This window comes from Branchiostoma floridae, chromosome 16 (assembly GCF_000003815.2).
Source record: "Branchiostoma floridae strain S238N-H82 chromosome 16, Bfl_VNyyK, whole genome shotgun sequence".
Lineage (NCBI taxonomy): Eukaryota > Metazoa > Chordata > Leptocardii > Amphioxiformes > Branchiostomatidae > Branchiostoma > Branchiostoma floridae.
This window is the reverse complement of record NC_049994.1, coordinates 10,950,890-10,974,510: the sequence shown is the minus strand read 5'-3', so window position 1 is coordinate 10,974,510 and position 23,621 is coordinate 10,950,890. Positions and strand designations below refer to the sequence as shown.

General features: G+C 41.9%; 2 protein-coding genes across 3 annotated transcripts; both read right to left on the bottom strand.

Annotated features, from left to right (window-relative positions):
- Positions 1–9: 9 nt before the first annotated feature.
- Positions 10–12,105, bottom strand: LOC118403645. Its single transcript, XM_035802419.1, has 11 exons — positions 11,585–12,105; positions 8,811–8,953; positions 8,321–8,555; positions 7,731–7,834; positions 6,944–7,101; positions 5,023–5,145; positions 4,324–4,569; positions 3,404–3,623; positions 2,637–2,909; positions 2,099–2,316; positions 10–1,637 (listed from the first exon to the last, which is right to left on the bottom strand). The coding sequence occupies exons 1-11, from the start codon at positions 11,641–11,643 to the stop codon at positions 1,380–1,382; spliced, it is 2,037 nt and encodes a 678-aa protein (XP_035658312.1). The 5' UTR covers positions 11,644–12,105; the 3' UTR covers positions 10–1,379.
- A 122-nt stretch (positions 12,106–12,227) lies between these two features.
- Positions 12,228–23,470, bottom strand: LOC118403300 (transcription intermediary factor 1-alpha-like). 2 transcript variants are annotated; one of them, XM_035801958.1, is made up of 10 exons: positions 23,278–23,470; positions 18,794–18,944; positions 18,140–18,374; positions 17,733–17,836; positions 17,108–17,265; positions 16,463–16,585; positions 15,805–16,056; positions 15,057–15,342; positions 14,441–14,751; positions 12,228–13,941 (listed from the first exon to the last, which is right to left on the bottom strand). In XM_035801958.1, exons 2-10 carry the CDS (start codon positions 18,906–18,908, stop codon positions 13,540–13,542), a joined length of 1,986 nt encoding a protein of 661 aa, XP_035657851.1. In that variant the 5' UTR covers positions 18,909–18,944; positions 23,278–23,470; the 3' UTR covers positions 12,228–13,539. The 2 variants fall into 2 exon arrangements, with proteins under 2 accessions (XP_035657851.1, XP_035657852.1); XM_035801959.1 differs by having other exon boundaries at positions 14,441–14,619.
- Positions 23,471–23,621: the final 151 nt, after the last annotated feature.

Genomic DNA, 23,621 nt, shown 5'->3' with positions numbered 1-23,621 from the left:
AATTGTGTGCTTTTTAGACCATGAATGGTCTTCTATGCCCTAGCACAATAATACCAAACTGTGCACTTGAGTTTCATTTGGTAAGCTCTGTTGGGACATAGATATGGTATTACTTTGTGGAATAGTTGTAACAGAGCTAGTTTTAACATGTTGCATGTAATGGGACCATCTAAAAAGATAACTACAGTAACTGATGTATGTGTGTGTTTGTGATGAGAAATCATGGCTATTGATGAACTGTTGTCAGGAATGTTTAGATCAATCCCATTTTGTTTAGGGAGACATAGCCTTTAATAGCTAGTGATAAAAGAAAATTACATGTATGTGTCATAAATCAAATCTTTAAGTCATTAAAACGTTTTCAATATGACATTTGTTACAACTCCCAGTATGCACATGTCTGAAGTTAGAATCTGATTAAGAAATAACAGTAGCCAAGAAGTGGAGCGACACTTGTTTATTCCATTTGTCACACATTACTACACTAGTCATCTGAAGTTTGAGAAGACACTGGTATATTTATGATATGCCTCAAAACTTTTATAGTCCTGAATCAATACTATAGTCATGGAAAACTGTGACCGAAGCATAGCTTAACTGTGAGAGGCAAAACTCTATTTTAGTGGACTGCAGTTTTTGTGTTTGCAAACAAGAGGCTAACATTTTGCAGGATGCCAGCTAACAGAGGAAAAACAAGGACAAACTCCTTTATCTGCCATAGATTATTCCACCCAGGAAAAATAAACAATATGGATCTCCAAAATCATTAAACCTTGAATTGGTACCAAATTACGTGTCTGTATTCCACCTCCCCTTTCTATGCAAAAATGACATTGACAACAACAAAAGTAGCTTACATTATGCAAATTACTAGGTCAAAGCTTTGTCCCCTTCTTCCAAAGAGTTCTTACAAAAATTGAATCAATTACGTTTATTCATAACTTACATGTTCACCCGTTTTGCATATACTCGTAGGATATAGGAGATTTCTTTTCCACAACCAGTAGGTACTTACTTGGGTTATGTTTCGATGTCTCCCAGAAACCTATAGATATAATAAATGATAATAAATGTGCAATTCCAAAAAATAACTGCTAGGGGTCCTAAAATGAACCAATATTTCCCTTATCCGAAATATACATCTTTTCTACATCAAAACGATATCTTCTCCTTTAACAACTGCAGGTGCATATCCCTGCAGTACAAAGAAAATGCTAATTGCCCGACTCCTTAATTCAAGTAGCTGTACCCAATTTCAGACCACCTAACTCATAAATCCCAGCATGCAAGACTGTCAAGACATCTACAAAAATTTAAGATATCCTTTGAACTGTCACCCTTTTGGACTCAAAACTCATTTTTAGGCACCTTGTGCAAAATCACTGATTGTTCCCATTTTGCCTCCAATCAAAGTGTACTTTTTTGTCAGGCTTCGCCAAAGGAGTTGTGGCACGAAGAACATTGATGGTCTGAGAGCCTGCTTTCCTCCAGTTTAAGCGAGCGTTTTCTCTCGACCTCGTGTTCTTCAGAGTATCCAAGACGCGGGGGCTCTGCCCCATGGCGTAGGAGAGACCTGACATGCCAACCGTGCTGTGTCTTCTCCAGTCAAGATGTTCACTCGTACCCGATGCCTCCTCCTAAGCAAAGGAAAAACAAATGATAATTACTACCTTGTTTATGAAGCAAACATAGATTAGTAAACTTGGAAAGTGTTAACTTTCATGTGATGAAACCTCCACTGTAATAAGTAATTGAAGTAGTAGTTTTAGAACACATCACTACACTGTGAGGCTTATTATTATAATCATCATCATAACCATCATGTTTAGGAAGCATTTTTGGCAACTCCTCAGGGGTGGAGCCTGTGTAGCATTGCAAGAATTCTGAAAAGTCTGTAGACTCTAGGGAATAGAATTCTTGGTAACTGAACTACATGGCAATGTGTTTAGTCAAAGTAGGAAGAAGTTAATTGCTATTTTTTTTCCATTTGGGAGAAAGAATCTTGACATTGTCATAGTTGTTCATTTATCTCTGAGATAAGTTTTGATTCCTTAGATTCTTATCACCTATCACTAAGCTGAAATTTGACAAAGTTTACCCTTGCTGGTTCCTGATTTCCTTTCTCTTGTATCACAGCCATGGTCACGACCTTACGGAACACGGACCCCTTCCTGGCAGATCTCACAAGCTTCTTTGCGTTCCCTCCCGATTCTTCTTCCTCTGAGCCATTGGACAGGGACCGTTGGTGCTTGTCTGTCGATTTAAGCTTCATCCTCTCTCTTAGGTGTTGCCACTTGTTCTTACCCTTTTCTTGGCCTAAGAAGAACACAAGAACATATCAAGAATTAAGGAAAGATAACAGAGAGGCCTTGCTATTAACGAAAAAGAAACAAAATTACATTTTTTTTTCTCACGATTAGCCTTTTCTTTCTAAGAGTTCTCAACAACCAATGTCAGCAATGTGCCATATTTTTGTGTCTGAAACAGTGGGGAGTCTCAACTCTTAATGCTAGCTGTTTAAAGAAGGTACTAAGTAATTCTTTTAGACATAACCTAAGACATTTAACATTAGAGTATTTTACTCTTGAAGAATAAATGTTTTATTGTTGATCACAGCTCACAAGAGAAGGGTGTACCTTGAGACCCCTCTGCTGTCGGGCTCTTGACCAATCCCAGGCTTACAAGGGACAGGTCAGACGAGCTCAGTCTCGATCCTCGTCTTGCAGATTTCACCGTCTCCACTTCTTTCCCAGCATTCCCCAACTCGTGTAGCTGCTCTGTGCTGTTTGTAGGAGAGGATAGCTTGCGGCTTTTGTCTGATGTTTTGAAGCTGTGTTTCTTCATTTTATGCTTTAGACTTTTCCACCCCTTCTTGGCCTTTTCTCCGTCATGAAGGCTGGTTTCTTCACCTTAGAGAAAAAAAATAGATAAATAATTGAAGATCCTTTCTTCATTACATTCTTTTTATTTCACCAGTACAAGTTACACTGCATAAAGACCACCTGGCTATTGGTGCCACTTCTTAATCGGTGGTCCCTTTAATTTGCTCCACAGACAAGCATGTAAGAATCCTGTCTATAGTGACAGACTCTCTATTGTGATCATTTTCTTCAAGTCTCTTGTTCGTTGATAACCTTGCTATATGCCTAATGTCACATAGGGTAACAAGTTTCCCAATGCTTTTTCAGTAGCAGGGCATATTGACAGCAAAGGGTTGCTAGCCCTTCTCCTTTATCGTGCTTGATGTACTTACTTACACTTCTTTAATAGAACAGGGAAACCCATTTTACGTCCCTTCCAAAAAATAAGTGCAGCCCCCAACCGAGATGCCCTTCCCAGGAAATGATTTGACTATAGTACTACAGTGATAGCTCACCTGAGACAAATGTACCTTCTGACTCACCTGCGGCACCCGGTAGGTCTTTGTTGGACTTGCTCATCTCATCTATAAAGATGTCACTCTCACATGACAGGCTCCTTGGTAATCCAACGCTCTCCAGAGACAGCTCAGACCCGTGTCCGCTGTCCCTGCTTGTGATAGAGAGTTTGGAGTTCCTGCTGAAACCGTCAGTGGGGGAGACTGACACTGTGCCTATCTGTATCCATTCAGCGACATTGGGGAGCTGCAAAATACAAGACCAAAGCGTGTCCAGATCAGTAAATACAAATTCTGCTGCAGGACCAAGGAAAACTGCTGGGTTGAGTTTTCTTGCACTCAACCATTCCAAGTTCTTTTTACTTCCAAACAACTTCTGTATGCTACCTTCCTTCCTTTTATACCAACATCTGCTTGAAGACTAACCAGCTAAGGCTAACATCACATTTCCAAACCGGGGCCCGGCCAGGCTGTTTGTGGAATTGAAAATAGAAATGTATACGTAAAAAAATATACACAAATAATGCCCACGACTATTCTTTTTACGTCTTGTGTAGTTTGGTGTCTTTTATATCATACTTTTCGTTGCCAAAAGCAATTTCCCGGTTTGGAAATGTGACGTTAGCCTATGACCAAAGACTATGCAAACATTGTGATTTAGATAGAATAAAGGACGAACGCCATTTTGTAGTAGAGTGTAGATTGTATACCGTAGAGAGAAATGAACTGTATAAGGTTATACAAATTTTAGAATAATTTCCTTATATCATACACCTACGTGCTGGGAAAAACATCTTCTGTAGAAGAGAAGTTGAATTTATCCAGGAATAGTCACATTTTGTATCTGTGAACTGTATCTTTTCAACATGTCTTGTTGTGACATGTACTTAGCCCAGTGTGGCAAAAATGTGCAATAAAGGTCTTCATTCATTCATTAAAAGTCTTACCGTTCCTGGCTCAAAGAACATCTCCCTCCGCAAGTCGTCAGGCACCTCTGTCGGCTCCATCTCACTCACCGCCGACTCCAGCTGTAGCGTGATCTCCCGGTGGAGGGCGATGACCTCCTGGTCGCTGCCGAAGCGCACGAGACTCTCGCTGAAGTCGCACAGCGGTTTGAGGTGGCTGTTCTCCGTACTGTGCTTGCTTTTCTCGTCTTGAAACCTGATACACATGTCTCTGGCAAATTTGTCCACCTGAGGAGATCGATCGAGAAACACGCCACAATTTATTTTTCTACTTTTCTTACAATTTCTTACAATTTTCTTACAAGTGTGGACGGTGGAGCCATCTCTGTGTAACGTTTGCTGTTACGTATATAAAGTGAAAGGTCGTCGGCCTAATTTCGTTTCATTTTACATTTCATTTTAATCTACTCTATTTTATCTACACTTATTCAATAAGGACCGGGTAAAATCACAATGACCTTTCCTAAAAAAACATGAATACAAATATATCGTTAACACGATTAACGTTACATTGTACATGAACATTTCACCCACCACACAAACAGAGTATTAACTTGAAAAGTTGATATCTCTTGAGTCGTGGTCGATTCTTTGTTAGCGTTTGCAGTGTCCTTTTGTTGTAAATCATCCTTATCTCAAAAATTATTTCATGGAGATCTAGATAACGGATAGATCACCCACCTGATTCAGCAGGTCCAGTTCACGTTGCCTGAGCACATCTATGATCGAGTCCAGGATCCTGTCAGACTGCATCTGGATCTGTGTGTTCACCTCCAGGAGACTCATCTCAAGGTCTTCTTCCATCTGAAAAAAAAGCATGTTCCGCATGATTCTTTATTGGAAAATAAAGGTTTAAGTCAACCAAAAAGTTGTAAATTTATTCACCTGGCCTAGGTTTTGGTGATTGCTCAGTCCCTAGGGCCTAGTTGTGCAATTATTCATTTCGCACGGTGGCGTTGCAGCGAGGCTGCACGTACGAATGTAACTGAGGCCTTCATCTTTCTTGGACTTAGCAACCAGATATAGCTATCAACTGAACTGTTACTCTTTTAACGATTACTTTTGTTTACAAACCTCGATAATGACGAGTGCGTACAAAACCCAGACAAGTGATTGGAATGGTTGCCGGACTTATATAAGGTAGTGTTTAATGTGTGGTTAGAGGTTATTCTGAAGAAGGCTGTCGTTTGTGTGCCCCGGGCCCCCTAGCGATTTCGTTATTCTCTTCGCCAAGAAGAGTATGAGATTGCTTGACTTGGGTCTGTATGTAGGTCAACAGCATATAACTCGAGAAATTGTGGATGGAACTTTGTGATTTTTGGTAGGTGTGTAGCAGTTGTCGAAAGGAATGCCAAGTTTGAAAACGGTTTACCTGGCGTTTTCCTACGGTACTGCAGCGAGCTTGGTATGTTTTTTGCGGTTTGTTTTTGGCAGCATAAGTCAAAATCTAGCTGGGCGATTTTCACGAAACTTGGTAGGTGTGTAGCGGTTTTAGAGAGGAAGGTCAAGTGCGAAAATGGTTTACCTGGCTCTTACCTATGGTGCTGTAGCGGGATTTGTATGTAAGTGCGTTTGTCTGTAAGCAAGATAACTCGAGAACCCTTGAATGGATCCTGATTATATTTGTTAGGTGGATTGGGGTTAGGAAAACGAAGGTCAAGTTCGATAATGGGCACCCTAGTGGCTGCCTAAGGTACTGCAGCAAAACTTTTAATTTTGGCACTTCGTGTTCTGGACATGCTGTGGTCATGATTTTTGAGTGGTAGATAGCCCTTGAAACAGAGAGTAAGTGCTGTGAGTTTGGACCCCCTAGCGGCTTTTTGGGAACTGCAGGCACCGATTTCCGTTCAAACTTTGGACGAGGATAACTTGAGAACGTGTAAACAGATCATCAGGATTTTCGGTATGTAGATAGAATGAGTGATGACTTATACAATGTAATACTAATTATGCAAATCAGTAGCTTATTTGCATAATTAATGAGGAAAGTTCATAAATCCATGCCAACAGCATATAACTCAAGAAGCTGTGTATGGATTTTCATGATATTTAGTATTTAAGTAGCGGCTGCGAAAAGGAAGGTTGTGTTCGAAAATAGTTGACGTAGCATTTTCCGTTAGGACGGTAGCGGCCCGAGTGTGTGCGTCCTTTTGTTTGTGGAATGCATAACTCGAGAAGCCTTGAAAAAATCCTGATGATATTTGGTAGGTGGGTAGGGGTCAGGAAAACGAAGATAAATTATGATAGTGGGCCCCCTAGCGGCTTCCTAAGGTACTGCAGCAAAACTTATTAACAGAAATAAACTGTGCTCTATATATCTCATTTTGACCTATATCTATGGACACAGCTGTTATACAGATGGTTTGCTGGAGGACGCCCTTACACTGGGGACAAAGTCTAAATTGACAAGCATGAAATTCTGATTGACCAGGGATGCTACCAGGTCATCTGTCAGGTCACAGTCTGGTTTTGGTAATGTTTGTGTGTTTGTGAGGAACAATAAGACCTTAAAGTCTTAAATAAAGGCATGATTATTTGGCGAAGAGATGGGTTCGTTGAACTCTAGTTTTTGTTCTGATATAGTTCTTCTAAGGACACAAACCTGCCATCTCCCCTGTCGCCATTGGTCCAACCAGATCTCCATGACCTCCCTGAACCCGGTGGCGACCTCCTCCATCTCGCACGTGTCGTGGTGGATGTGGATAGTTCCGGCACAGCGGGAACACGTCACCACGTTACAGTCTTCACAGTAGAAATCCTCTGGCAAACAGAACAAAATCCGGAACAATGGGTAAACAGAAGAATTAACAAGCTATCAGCCACCAAAAAATCAAGACCATAGCACGTCCAGGTACGACTAAGAGCATATCACGTACAAAAAAACAGCATACTGCTGCAGTACCAAGGCCACACACCAGGGAGCCCAAACTTGACCATGACCTTGGGGTCTTCTCAATACCTACCTACGGACCAAATATCATCGAGCTATAGTGACCACAAAAATCCAGAAACACAAAAAGACAAACAGATGGACAGACAGACAAACCCAAAACTATCAGTTTTCATGGATATACATGTGATAAAAAGGGTCGTAATATCATGACTAAAGGGAATTCATAGATAAGGAAATCTGAAATGATCTAGAACAACGTTGGCCTCTTTTGGAAGTCCCAAGCGACAACGTTACTATCTTCACGGTAGAAATCCTCTGTCAAACAGAACAAAATCCATAACAAAAGGTGTACCAAAAATAAAAAAGGGACGTAAAAATGTGGAAAAAGGGAAACAAATGAGATCTAAAATGATCCCAGACAACGCTGGCTTCAATAAAACAAGATTGAATATCCAAAAGTTATCGCCGAAAAATCTGAACTTTTTAACACACTTACCTGGTTTGTTGTGCCGTCCGCAGACGATAGGTGGCGCTTTATGCATCTCTAACAGGTGGTTGGGTGAACAGAGGGAGCACATGTACTCGTCACACTCAATACACCTACAATAACATTTGGTTATAATAACAATTTTAGCGTTATTGGTTTCACTGGTAAACTGAGGCTGTTTACAGCATGTTAAGATATATTTGTAGTGATTCTCTTGGAAATCAGTTTTATCAACATTGTAGGGACTACCCTGAAAGATTAATAAATAAAAAAATTCAAATCGGGTAGTTTTTCAGGGTTTGAAAAGTCAAGCATACAAGTACTGCAAACCACATTGTATACACTGAATATAACGGTTATAGAACGATTCAGATTGAGATAATTTGTTAATTTTAAATCAGACTTAATAAAATGATGCAGCAACATAACTTGTAAGGTTCATATTGTCATTCTGATGAGCGCTAATCAATACTGTACTAGCATCTCCTTTAACTTTTTGTTGTAAATTCACATCTCTGTTTGCAAAGAAATTAATCATAACTTTAACTCAACTTCTGGAATATCTGTGACATAGCAAATCTATGCAAATCATAGCAAACCTCTTCGTTGCTGGTACGAAGCACTTTCTGTGGTCTTGCACCTGTTTCGCGCGTTGGGGACAGTAGTGCCGAAGGTAGATGTTGTTCGTGAACTCGGCGATCTTCGGGCTCTGACTCCCGATTCGGAACAGGAACCCGCGAGCCCTGTGCTGCAAACCGGGAATCCCCTCCGGGGGTAGGGGGGTGACCTCCTTACATACGGGACATTTGACCTGTTCTTCTTCTGTGTTGTATCCTGGGGCGATAACAAATTGCAATTGTTGGTATCATTATGTTTTCCAACAGAAAACACATCAAATTCAAATGATAGTCATAGGAACGAAACAACGATCCGCGCTAGTCACACAGTTCCAAACCGGGGCCAGGCCGGCCAGCTTTCGGGAACAAAAAGTATGATATAAAAGATACCAAACTACACAAGACGCAAGGAGAATAGTCGTGGGCATTATTTGTGTAGATTTTTTACCTATACATTTCTATTTTGACGTACCTATGATGCAGTCCTGACAGAAGACGTGCCAGCAGCACAGGATTCTGGGATTGTTGACGGGATCTCCACACAGACGGCACCGGGCGAACCTAAACTCGCCGTAATCCATGGGGTCTTCAGGCTGAGGGTGACTGTAGCCAGACCTGTGTGTCAATGTCAAACATGTCAGAGGCGGGATAAAGGAATTTTCTTTTTACACAACCAGTTAATTGTGAACATAATCCCAAACGTTGCTGAGTTTGTACACACACACCACAACCCCTCAGAATAAAACATGAGTTGCATTTCACTACGCATCGCTACGTGGTCACAGGTGGAGGTCAAAGCGTAGCGTCATTCTTACAGCTCAAAATAGCGGGAATCAACCAAGTTTTTATGCTGTTGTACTTCTGGAGAATCGGTTCTGTAGTCGTGGTCATGAAAGGGAACGCAATGTTCGTGAGATCTAGAAGGCGTCACTGACAAATGCTTGTGCAGATTGGGCTAGATACGGTAGTACAGCTGGTGCACGCCGAGCTTTTTCTGTATCAGCTTTGTCTGTTCCGGTGTCCACTTGACGAATGATGAAAATTTCCTTTTCTTTCGATGATCAAATTCACCTTTGATTACTTGTGTGATAAGTTGCATCCCATCCACTTAAAGTGAATCCTATCCACTTGCGCGTTCACACTGCCGAATCGCACGAATCGGGACTCCCCACAGCGCAGTTCTATCCACTTCCCCCAGTTCTATCCACCTCCCTGAGGTGGATCGCGAAGGATTCATTTCAACGAAATCCAAGTGATTTGGGAGCGTTCACACTGTAGAAACTTATTCGAATCGGGTCGTTTTATTCGGATAACACGTTTTATTCGAATCGTTTTTCTGAGTGCGGAAGGTGTCAAAGCCAACACTGCTAACCACTACGCCAAAAGGCCGGGCCATTTTGGGATGGTCAGTTTGGCGGGCGGCGCTTGACCCCACTGTTACGCTTCTGTCCCTCTTCTTTTAAAGATTCACCCTCAAATCTCCGAGCTCAATATCTCTGTGTAGCACACATTTTATAGCCTGTTACTCACAGGGTCGGTATGGGAAATTATGTGAGAAGCGAGTATAAATCGTTTCTTGGTTCACGGGCCTTGAACCCCTCTGGTACAAACAGTGACTCATTCTACCTGACTTCAAATTAACGTAGAGTGGACTCTACTTATAATGTAGAGTGAGATCATTCATGAAGCGATCGACATCTTTTGACTTCAAATTCATGCTTCAAGATTGACAGAAAATCAAAACATAACCTTCTTTTCAGGAAAAAAAAGAAACTGAAACCGACGCCGCTCATCGTGTTAAAAACTAGGCATGTTGCCCCCTTACGATTCCCAATATCCCTGTCACATTGTCGACGATCGTCGGGCGTACTTCGCGATCGCTGGAAGGTCGGCCTATTTCAAAATCGACAGAGGGTCGCGCGTATTTTTCGGCTGAAAAAGGCTGCCCCTGTCATATTGAGCGAGGCTGAAAGCTCTGCGACCTCAAAGATCACCGGCAACAAGTTTCAGTGCAAGGCGAGCATCGGACGACTTCTGAAAATCGCCGACGATCACTCATGAAAAATTGCGCGCTGACAAAGAAAACACCTGACGTATTACTGCCGAAAATGTCATTTAGAGCTCGCAGACTCAATCGATCAATTTTCGCGCAATGTGACAGGGGAATTAGCGCTCGGTATGCGCATTGGGTTTCGTCCGTGAAAAGTGAAAGTGCTCCAGTTTTAGCGGCATGACGTCAATGAGCAATTTATCTATACTATTTTACTGGTCATGATAGAGAAGACAGGCGCTATGTACAGTATTTTCAGGTTCACTGTAAAAAATTTACACTAGCTCATTTCGACAACTACAATTGAAAAATAAACTATAAGGATGAACCTCCCGTCCTAATTACAGCAACCCTTTCCGTATCGTGCCAATCGGGTGGGCGACACAGTCGCCAGTACAGGCCCCCTCTCACTTGACGTGCGGCACGCTTGCGGCATTGCTGCGTTCGTTCACTGCGGCACTGTTTTGTTATTTTCTCCGATTTGTTATAATTCGAGATATTGCGCAATACGTAAAAGTGTGACATAGAAGACCACCAAATACACAACAAGTAGGAAATTCGTTCTTTATCTCTGAAATTCGTTGAGCATCTTCCGAACGCAGCAATGCCGCAAGCGTGCCGCACGTCAAGTGAGAGGGGGCCTTACTCGTTCTCTCGGTCCAGTGCACAAGACTACCCACACCACAAAGGCCGTCGGACGGATTTCATGAAAAGAGCCCTTGCTGGTTGATATTGAGAATAAAACAGGCGCTTAGGACACAGTCTGCAACAGAGCTATGATTTAACCTCCTCATCGTGTGTTAACAAGTCTCAGGTATACAAACTGACAAAAGCGCAGCCACACATAAACAAATTCGGGCTACCACAGGTGCGCTTTCACGGACGGTTTCTCAAGTGACTGTGACTGTGTGAGCAAGTCATCATAAGATAAGTATCCCCTCACGAGCGAGCCGGTAAAAATCTCGACCACTTCTATTTCCGCGAGCCAACCTCTGCTTGGAGAATAGAGCGTACGTGCGAAAATATGCGCACAGGCCATCAGGAAACCAGCTAGGGACCCAAACCCTAAACAATGGCTGTCATGGCTGATGATTGATGGGACTGGACATAAGGTGTTTTCTCGTTACAAGAATTTTAAAAAATGGGAAGGTTTCGAAGTGAAATTAAAATGATGAAAGAACGTAACCAAACCTTACCTTCCAGTACAAATGCTCCTCAAGATCTTTCTGACTGCCCTTCCCTTCCAAGAAGGCATCTGCTGGCGACCTTGCCCGCAGGGATGTCACATCCCGACCGACTACTTCAGGACTGACCTAAATGTCGTCTGCGACTTGCAATAGTTTACCGTATGTACTCGTTTCTGATAGTTTCTACTAGGCCGATTCGAATCCGGAAAAAAATCAGAGTTATTCTCGTGACAGGAGGTCGTCCAAATCTTGACCAAAGCTTCACAACCACAAAGTTCCAATGTTGTTGTTGGCTCTGCGTCCCTAACCTTGTTGCTGCCGATGTCTCACTCGAGCCTCTTTCCTCTTTTTCGTCGCTCCCGCCAAAATGCCCACCAAAGCAAAACTAAAAGTCTACCTTTCTGTGCGTTCAACCTTAACGTAGGTTCCAAAGTTTCTTAGAACGATAAACCGCGATCTTAAGGCTATGTTTCCTTCTCCTCACGGACGCCGGCTTGCACCCGTGGTCTCTGAGACGTAGCTTGTCACCAACTGAATGGTCCAACTAGTTTCACTGTGGTGCTATAACTGGGACAACGATCATGCGTGGTGCACAGAAACGAATGGGAATTCTATTTTTACTTTAAAAACACTGGGTAAACTTTCAAGGCTTACGGTCGAGCTGACCTTCTAGAAGGTTAATGACGTCATAGCAAGAATTGAACTTCCTTAGTAGCCAAAGATATTTTTATTCAATAACACGAGTTCAAAGATGAGAACAAAGCGACGTTGTACTCATGTTTCACAACTTGTATCAGCACCATTTAACGTAAATCTGTAACTTTTATAAAATCACAGTTGGTCCTAATAGGTTTAGTGAACTACGTAACAACAAAAGCTTGTTTTATCCATAATTTCTAAACAGGTGCAGGAAGAAAATATCATGGCGTTTTACCGGCGGCCCCACTTTTAGGACTAGCAGGACAAGTTGTATTGTTTTCTGTGACCTGTGTTCAGTGAATTGGAGTTAACATTATTAAACCGAAAGGTCGTACATTCAGATATATAATGACACATAATTATCAGTACGAAAATAGTGCAACAAGAAGTCTACTGGAGTCAAGTACGGAAATGAATATAAGAGTAAAATACATTTCACAAAGGCACTGATAGGGATTCTAACCCAGAACCTCTACATTCTCAAGTCAACAACCCTAGCAACAACATCATTTTGCATCGTTTACCTTGCCTTGCCCTAGATTCAGTCAGATGAACCCGCGACAGTTTACTCAATTACGCATTACCAACGCTCCAGATACAAGACAAAATGTTGGAGATGTTCATTGTGTGTTTTTTCTCTTTGTCTCTTGTTTCTACCAGTTCATTCTAGTGATGCTGAATAAGATGTCATTCAAAACGTCCGGACGGAAAGTTCCGTTTTTATTCAGTTGTAGGGGTTGAATTGTATTTGAATATTGCGTGTGTTTTTGTCCTGTAAGATGCATATTGTATATCAACCAAATCTAAAACTAAACATACATGCCGCAGCTTTGTAATAATTACAAACAGTGTATGCGTAATATTAAAAGCATGTTACACAAAATCTTTGTCACACAGTAAGGACATTCCCATGTCTTTATACGTTTTTGTAGACTGTGCTTTGCTGTACATTACTTTATATCCAAACAACTTCCCAACCAAGGTCGGTGCTGGAGTTGGGAGTAGGCTGAAATTCTGCCTGTTCTAGCTCTTGTTCTCTCCTCTGATTACATCCAAGCAGACTGAGTCTCCCCACTTTGGTTTTTTTTTTTGTTGCAAAAATGTATAGTTAACGCAGACAACAGTTACACTATATAGAAGGCGACTACGCTGACCAACTCCCAACCGCAGATGACCTTGTTCACGAATAGCTCCCAACCGTGGTTTGGAGAAGGTCGGGAGGCCATGATCAGCCAAGACTTGTTACAGGGGCCTAAAATACGAAACTAGTCCGTAAAACTCCTCCGTCGCTCAGCTTGCCAGGCGTGCTTTGTATGTTGCCCTTTCGGACTCAGTACTCGTTGTTTTTCGGGCACCTTGGTTAGTACGGTATGTGCACGTTTGTTCCTCCACTGAAAATGTCGTCTTGAATCCCTCTTGTCAGTCTTCGGCGACCCGGACTCTGAATCAAGGCTTTGAGATCTTTGTTTTCTCCAATTGAAGTGTTCTTTAGTCGTAATATTATCAGCAGAAAGTTTGGCTGTCAGTTCATCAAAAGTGTGTGGGTTTGGGTCCATTTTGTACTGAGTATCGTCATGTCTGTTTGTGGCATCGGATGCTGCTATTCCAAGGTCAAAAGTGCGGGATCTAGATCTTCTCCAGTCAAAATGTTCTGGCTCTGCTACGTCCTGTGGGAAAAAGTACAGAACGTTCCTGATTGAAGTTACGAGTAAGATGGAAACTTAGTAAAAGTTGTGTGACTGTGAAAATTGAATTTGTACATACCTAGATGAAATGGCCCTATAGCTGGCTGTGAAAACAGTTAAAACGTTATGACTAAGATACATGCATTGCATTTAGTAACATGATAGATATTATGTATGTGGTTAGTTGGGAGCAAGCATGGACATACGTAAGAAGGGTGCATATACTAAGAGGAGCGTGCTGCCCTTTTCATGGTACTGAATTGTTTGCCACCGACCGCCATGTTTTTTGGCGACGCCTCAAGAGCGTAGCCTGCATTCCAACGAGAGGCAAATGCAATTATTCAAACGGTTTTACAGGGGTTGAGTCAGACAACCACATCTCTCAGTTTCATTTTGTAACCCTTTGTCGCACCCCTTTGTTGTACCCCGTTCACAGAAGTTTGACAGAAAATTGATGGGTCATAATCACAGTCCCACCCACCGAATGCTGTTGTTGTTCTCCCTTTTGTACTGTCGGTACCACAACTCTTTGATACGTGGAACCCCGTCTGGCAGACTGGACAACTCTCTTCACACCCTCCTCTGTCTTCCCGGCATTCTCCTCTGGTCCACTGAGCTCCTCCTCTGTCTCTGGATGCTGCGAGAGCTTCTTCCCTGTCTCTGTGACGTGAAAGGGGGAGGAGGACCGTTTGAGTTTTTCTGTTGTTTCGTGGCCATGTTTCCATATCTTGTGCTTCAGACGTTGCCAGCTGGTCTTAGCCTCTTCTTGGTCCTCGATGCTGTACTCTTCATCTTAGGAAGACAAGAAAAATACGCGTCAATACGTGAAGAGATAGATGGTAGTAAATCAGAGCTTACAGCCATGCCAGAGAAACAGAATTAAACTCGGCTTTGTTTATTTGTTCCCAAGAATTTATTTGTTAACAAGACCTTTTGTTGGAATAAATCTTCCTCCTTTTGATGTCATTGTTAACATGCGAATACTCTTTTATGAGAATCACGACTCCACCTCTCTTGCTATTTAGAACAACTGCCAGCGATGTACAGAATAGGAAGTTTTTTTTAGCAAAATAATGGGCTCATACTATACAACTCACCTAATAAAGGCCTGTTTGGTGATTCCTCTGTAGTCGTCAGGACACGTACGTCTTCACTAGACTTGCTGACGTAATCCCCCACTGGCCTCAACTGGTTAGACCTATGTGGCATGACGTCACTATCACGTGACTGCCTCCTGGCCAATCCCAGACTGATAAGAGACAGTTCTGATGAGCTTCGTGATCCCTGTCCGCTGTCTCTGCTCATGCGCCTGGATAGTCCGTCAGAATCCGGACCAGAGATGGACACCGCGCCGATCTGGATCCAGTCAGCGACACTTGGGAGCTGCAAAATACAGGATGTGACGTAAAAGACATGATCATCTTCACTTCAATAGAAATAAAACTAAGGGATAAAGACGTTTGGTATTGTGTTCTCGCTGCAAAAGCACCACCTACTTTGGCTACATGCATATGGAGGTGAGAAGCAGAACTGTGAGGAAGATATCTAACATGCATAGAAACATCAGCAGCTAACAAAAAGAAACGTCGGCGCTACTAGAAATCTTCAAAAGTTAAGCTTGTTCTTGGCCCTTTATCAAACCAACGTTTGTTCGCTTCTCCTCCAATGAGAGACTCGTAGAGTTTTTGTTCCACGTGGCAAATATGAGTTAGCTCGATTGGTAATCATCATTTTAGTATAATGATCTACTAAAAGCAACGTCGCGCCAATTGTAAGGCGCGCTTGTCAATATGTGAAATTTGCCACATGTGAAAAGGGGGGCAGGTTTAAGAATTTTGTACCTACCTTCTGTGGTACGAAGAATATTTCTGAGTGCAGGTCATCAGATACTTCTGTCGGCTCGATCTCACTAATAGCACATTCCAACTGTTGCGTCATCTCCCGGTGTAGGGCAATGACCTCTCGGTCAGTGCCGAAACGTACGAGATTCTCGCTGAAGTCGCACAGCGGCTTGAGATGGCTGAACTCCGAACTGCTCTTAATCTTGCTCTTTTCTTCTTGAAACCTGGTCCACATGTCCCTTGCGAACCTGTCCACCTGTCGAAATAACAGAGTGATAAGGAATGAATGGTTTGCATCTTTAGGACTTGTAGCGCCACATCTAGCAGCAAGCTTAAGCAGCAGCAAGCCGTATATTTGTACAAGGAGGGGTTGCTATCCCTTCCCCTCTAACGTGCTTGAGGTACCCCCTTCAGCACGGAACCCCCATTTTACGTCCCGTCCGAAAGACAGGTGCAGCCCTAACCGAAATGCCCTTCATGCTAAAATTTTGCCGGGGCCTCACGGAACCAGGAGCTCAACTGTGAGGCTGCTACCAGTTGAGCCACAGGGACATCCCCGTCATCAGTATGAACATGACCATATCTTTTTGTCCTGATGGTTAGAAAACGGCGATCTTCCACTCAACATCTAACTTGTGAAGATTATATCATTTATAGCCCACCTGATTTAGCAGGTCCTGTTCGCGTTGCCTGAGGACCTCAATAATCTCGTCCAGGATTCTGTCCGACTGGATCTGGATCTGCGCGTTGATCTCTTGGATACTGTTCTCCAGGTCCTCTTCGATCTGAAACCAAAGGAGTCACCAGACGTTATTCCTCGCGGGGGTCCGTCGGCCATCCGCCATACAAATTGATAGTGGTTTTTGGTCTGAAACTTCATGATTTTTCCCGGGATCAGATGGGTAGAAATCCTGGCAGTGGATGTGACAGGGGAGGGTTCCTACTTTCTGATTATAACCGAAAAGCTGAGTTTTTTGTTTATCAGAGGACATAACGTTGGCAATTTTTTTGTCATAGCACAGGGCCACTGGGTAGTGGTGCTGTTTAAGAGTTATTTGGGGCATTCCCGCAAGTTTCTGCCGTTAGATTCTTGGTGACAGTTTTTCTAGACAGCTGAGGTGAAAGGCTTTCATACGGTGGTATGTTTGTGACCCAGTAACGTAAGAAAGTTGAGTTATCAACAGTTGCTTTCTCCTCTTTTTTTTTTGTATAGGAAACCATTGTTAAGAGTCTGTATATTGAATGACCAGTGTGTATGTGTATTTTTCGCTGCAGTTCGTGAAACTATCAAAGATGGCTCTAGCAACCTGCCATCTCCCCTGTCGCCATTGGTCCAGCCAGTACTGCATGACCTCTCTGAACCCATCCGCGACCTCGTCAATCTCCCACGTGTCGTGGTGGATGTGGACAGTGGACGCACAGCGGAGACAGGTCACGGTGTTACAGTCTTCACAGTAGAAATCCTCTGGGAAAACAAAACAAAAAATATAACTGTATTGAAACGTGAAACGAAAAAAAAACCGTTTGTTTGTTTAAACCTTTGTTTACTAATGAAAACTCAAATCGGCCTGCAGGCCGCTTTTCATTGAGGTCATGAGGGATGAGGCAAGGACTACGTATATAACAGAGATACAGTTTAAAGTCCTAATGAGTCTTATAAGCGTGTTATCAGCGTGTTAAAAACAAACTCCCAGGGAATACTCAGATGAAGCTACTACGCACGCACGGAAAATTTTCAGAAATGCCTGGCAAACGGACGCACATTATACTATTAGGCTAGCCCCTGAGGCGTCGCCAAGACGTGGTTGTGTATATCCTCTCATTTCAAGTAAGGCGCAAGTATATGGTATTTAACAGTGAAAAATAAAGTTAGCCCTAAGAATAGTTATAAAGTGATCGTGAGTTCAATACAGCATGAAACATCACACTTACCTGCTTTGTCGTGTTGCTTGCAGACGCTAGGCGGCGCTTGATGCATTTCTAACAGATGCTGTGGTGAACAGTGTGAGCAAAGGTACTCGTCGCATTCGATACACCTGGAAGCCGAAGAAACGTATACATGAAAGTGTGTAGCCGGTTGAACATTGATAAATTTATATAGTGAAATTTACATAGTGAAAGTTTAAAAAACGAAACTTTTAGTGTAACCCCGAAACATATCTTGCCTCTTGTAATTTACCTTTGAATACTAGTAGTATGATTTAAGAAAAAAAAAGTGGCGAATTTAGGGCTCCCTGTGTTAGGTTGTCAGTGGTACCACATCTACTGGAAGATTTCATTCTACGATTGTTCTTGAATAGAGTCAAGCTTGGAAACTTTCAGGCGTCTGATTACTATACCTTCTGGTTGCAGGAACAAAGCATTTCCGGAACTCTTGCACCTGTTTAGCGCGATGGGGACAGTAGTGTCGAAGGTAGACATCGTTCGTGAACTCGGATATCTTCGGGCTCTGACTCCCGATTCGGGACAGAAAGCCGCGAGCCCTGTGCTGTAAACCGGGAATCCCCTCTAGTGGTAGCACAGTGATTTCCTTACAAGAAGGACACTTGACGAACTGTTCTTCTACGTTATAACCTGAAATTGTAACAAATATCTGATATTTTCGTTTTCCTATATGAATTTAATACATATAATCAATTCGCCATGTTTAAACCCTATGCGAGTCTAAAACAATGATCGTCGTTAAACCAACAATTGTAAGACGAATTTAAAGTATACTTAGATTACCTTTTTAATAGATTCAACAAATAGCTTTTATACAAGAATAGCCAATCTTTGTACAGAGCTTAATTAAGAATGTCAGCTATTGAGCCGTATTCAAATTAATGATCGCATCATTTTTCTTTGCGTTTGCTTTTAGTCCGGAGTTGAGCATATGCTATATCTATTTTAGTTTCTGCAAGGTTTCTGTTGTTCTTTCTACGGTCAATTGAAGAATTTTGAATTCTAAACGCGATGACTTAAAACTTTTATTGACATTGTACCAAACGTACCCATGATGCATTCCTGACAGAAGACGTGCCAGCAGCAGAGGATTCTGGGATTGTTGACGGGGTCTCCACACAGACGACATCGGGCGAAGCTAAACTCGCCATGACAGTAATCCATGTTTGCTGACTGGAAACGGCGGTAGCACCAAGGTCTCTGTATTAAAACAAAATAACTTACATCAGGTTAGATATCACTATAGCTAAAGCTCAACTTGACACTTGAGGTGCAGGTTCCAATTGGTTAGCCCTCCGTCACATTTCCAAACCGGGGCCCGTCCGGGCAGTTTTCCGGAACGAAACGTATGACATAAAAGACACCAAAGTACACAAGACGTAAGGAGAATAGCCGTGGGCATTGTTACCTCCATGAAATGTCATGGAATGGAGGTTATATTTTCTGTTATGTGTCTCTGTCTGTGTAGATGATTACTCAAGAACGGCTGGATGGATTGGTTTCATACTTGTTGTGTTGGTAGGCTGTGATGAAAGCTCGAATCGATGAGATTTTGGGAGCCGTATCTGTCGTTATAATCGATGTAATAATATCAGAAATCACCCCTATATTTGAGATATATTGGTACAGGCATCGTGCTTTATGTGTTTGTTAATGGGCTTAGCTCCAAGCAGATGGTGAGGTGACAGCTGTTTGGGGAACCCCGAGTTTTTTTTAATATGATAATTAGTTTTATTTATGTCTGCTTAGGATATCATGGAGATGTGAAGCGTAAGTATAATTGTAAGACGTTGAGGTACATTTAACGATAATGCTTAACAGGTATGGATGTCTCACATACTGTACTGATGATTTGAGTGACATGGTGATTAAAATGCCATTAGGTCCTCTCATCTGGGTTGGGTGTCAGAAGTTTTATGGGCGATACAGATGTTCTGATTTTGTTACGATAAGGGACAGTTGTTTGTTGTCTCTTTCGTAGCCAATGGTACTTGTTTTTTTAGCAGACGGGGTTGGCGCCAAGTATTCATCTTACAGTTGGTGTAGGGCTGTCAGAGGAAAGTGTGCATCTCGTTTTTGTACCGTGTGAACAGCTGATGTTATGACATATTGGTGGAAAATCAAATCACCATCTGACTAAAGTTGGCCACATCCCTTCTTCTTTCTGAGTTTCCCAACTTCCTCCCACCACACAGCTCTGAGGCACATAGTCGAACCTCAATAATGCTGACAACCTTAGACATTTTAAATGCCAAACATCAAGCTTAAGGAACACCACGCTACCATATGCCGTCGACCTCTTAAACGCACATTACACAATTAAGTGTCACATTTTGATAATTACTAATCAGATGGACATCCTCTGTGTCATTAAATAAATACACCACTACTTTCCCATAACATTTATATTATATAACCATTACTCTCAAATACAACCGACTATACATACCATCCACAAAAAAGCAATAAATATTTCATGGAGGTATGAGGTCCCCGAACTCTAGTTTGTGTATATTTTCAAGTATACATTTCTATCTATCGCTTCCACAAACATCCCGGCCGGACCCAGCTTGGAAATGTGACGCTAGCCTAAGTGGGAGACTTCGATTCAATCCTGGTTAGGCTTAGGTCACATTTCCAAACCGGGGCCCGGTCAGGATGATTTGAGAAACGAAAAATTAAAATGTATACCTAGAAATATACACAAATCATGCCCATGAATCTTATTTTGGCATTTTGTGAATATTTATGTCTTTTATACATGTATCATTCTTTTTGCTCCCGAAAGCTGCCCGGCTGGGCCCCGGTTTGGAAATGTGACGTTAGCTTTCCTGGTTAGGGCATCTTGGTTGGGGCTGCACTCTTCTTTCGGAAGGGACGTTAAGAGTTCGAGGAGGGGCCTGAAGCACCTTAAAGGAAGGATCAACAACCCCTCCCTGTAAGAATATACCCTGCTACTTAAACAGCAATGAAACTTGAAGACCTAGACGTCACTAAGGCACTTCGAGCTGAAGTACCAGTTGTTGACTGTGCGACTTACCTGGGTTTTAAGGTACATTCCAACCTCAAATGGGGCAGTCATATCACACATGTGACATCGAAGGGTTCCAAACGCCTACACTTCCTCCGTTTACTGGCCAAAGGCGGCATACCTCCTAAAACCTGATAACAGTCTATGCGATCCTAGTGAGGCCAGTGTTGGAATATGCCCATGTTGTGTTCGTGTAGTGGGGTGTACTGAGTCTCAAAGAAACACTCTCGAACGCGTACAGAAACGAGCTCTGCGTATTATCTACGGACACAGCAGCAACCCGACGTTATCTCCCCTGTCCACCCTCCAGTCTAGACGAGAGGACGCTGCGACAACACTGGACACACAGATGCTTTCTAGAGAACACCCTTTACACTACATGATCCATAAAGACAGGAATGTAGCGACTGGAAGAACATTACGCAGTTCCAATCATCGCGCACACTTCCGAAATGTAGAACTGAAAGACACAAAAGATCTTTTCTATAATATCAAGCCACAGTCCTTCTTTTGTCCTCCACACAGTTCAATGTTCGCCAACCGCAATGTCGTCTCTAATCTTTTTTTTTTAATGGAAGTCTATCTATATTCATATTTTAAGCAATGTTTCTAAATATCACTATTCTCGTTCGTTATGTTTTTTAATTCCTCTGATTTTACATATTGTACGTTAGCGACTATTTCAGACCATGTCACAGTGTCACATGTCTGCTACGCTAACAAAGTTCTTTGATTGAATCAAAACAAGAAACAAACAAACAAACAAACACAAACAACAGACTAGAATATGGAACAAAATACTGTAGAATTGGGTTAGAAATGGGGTAAAGATGTCAATCTTGAATGAAACGATCTGAAAAATATAGATGTTTACCTCTTAAAAACAGTACACAACACGATGGCGTAACCTCGGCCTGTTGTTGCTCAAGCACTTTACCTGTTGTTGTGCGTCTAGCTTCGTCTGCTTTCTGTCAGACCTGCCAATATTCCCACTGAGCTTACAATAGCAGTCTTTGTGCACGGGATCTAGCTGTATCCGGTTGTCGCTTATCCAGTTTCTACAGAACAGTTGTACGAGAGTACGTTGGATTTTCAGATTCCACTGCCACGTAAACGACCAGCTTTTGTGTCGTAATCTAAACCATTATTTATCATAGCCTGTAAGCTACAGAGCATGCGTGCGTGGTTTGTGAAAAGAAGGGGTTATCATTCAAACTTAATGACCTGCCATAGCTGAAACGACTTGTCATAGCGGAAATTTCTCACGAATACTAGTAATAGAATTAAGACGTTTTCATGTTTACAACGTCCATTTTGCATGACATGAGTGTCTTAAAATGCTCCGAAACAAAGAACTGATGAAAATTTAAAAATGCTCACATTTCCTTGTAAGGGAACGGTTACATAACGTTACATCATCTTCGTACGATCGCAAACTGAATGTTATTCTTCGGATTGTTGTACATGTGTCCTACGCAGTTTAAGTGACTTGTTACGGAACATTTTAGATACTAGTCGGTGGTTGGTTCTGTCACAAACTGCTTGAAACCTCCTACGACATCAAAGTTACTTACCGTCACGTATGTGAACTCGCCGTCAGCCGAAAATGTACCAAGCGATATGTCTTTATAGAACGGCCTTGTTTGAGCTTATTTAGCACCCCTTCCTAAACACACAATGTGATATTCTTGGTTCAATCCATTTCAGTTTATTTAGTGAACCGTAGTGAACCATGGCTCAATGTAATATTTTCTCACGATACATCCTTCAGCTATTTTTGCGTAGCTAAATAGAGTACATTGTCCAGTATGTTTAATGCATTCTCTCAATGTATTACTATTAGTATATATGGGCATGGGACATGAAAATATATAATGCAGATAATAGTAGTAAACATGTAAGTGGCGTAGTAGATATATCATATTTTAGATAATTCTGTAGTAGGACATATATATATATATATATATATATATATGTATAAGATATATAACTCACTACAATATGTGCGTTGACGTCATTCTAGGAGAACAAAGCCAAAAAAATGAGACGGTATGAGGTCATTGTAATCCAATGGTGGCAACTCAAGTTCAATTCGTTGGTTATCGAAAATGTTACAGAGCATATTTCAATATACACTATACACGAGAAATAAAAGAACTCGGGTACCGAAATTTGGGTCACCTTGTTTCGCTACCTCTTCACAAATTACGTCACCAATATCTATATATGAATATTGACGGACACAAAAAAGCCATATGTGAAACGAATTGATAAATAACAAAAACTGCACCTAGAACACTCCATGTCAACTTGTAATATTCCATTTCATATCTGCATAGAAGCAAACCATACAACAACGATATGGCCTTCACTGGGGGTGGTAAAAGAGTTATTAGAAATTCAAATCATATCCCACAAAAATGGATATCATATTCCTTTGTTGTCGAATCTATAGCTACGTTATGAGGATCCGCAAAAACAACGTCAAGCACATTTACTTACCTTTATCGCTTGTGTCAACTCGGTTCAAGTGTAGTCAGGTTGTCAAAGTCTCCAGAAAATGATCCGTCACTTGCTACATGTTGCTACTTGTTGTTTGCTTGTGCGTCACGAAATATTTTCGGAAAATTAAGAGCACAAAGAGGTACTTAGATACAATACACCGGAACAACACATTTAGGTTTTGACATTGGGTAATCTTAGTTCATTTTCAAGTTCAAAAGCGGAGAGGGTAATTATTTTCTGTAAAAATAGGCTCTCCTGACCACGTCACGTTGCAACTGAGAACGGCACCTGGTATTAAAGAAAGCTGAAATTCTTTGCCCCTTCCTTGATGTATAATGGCA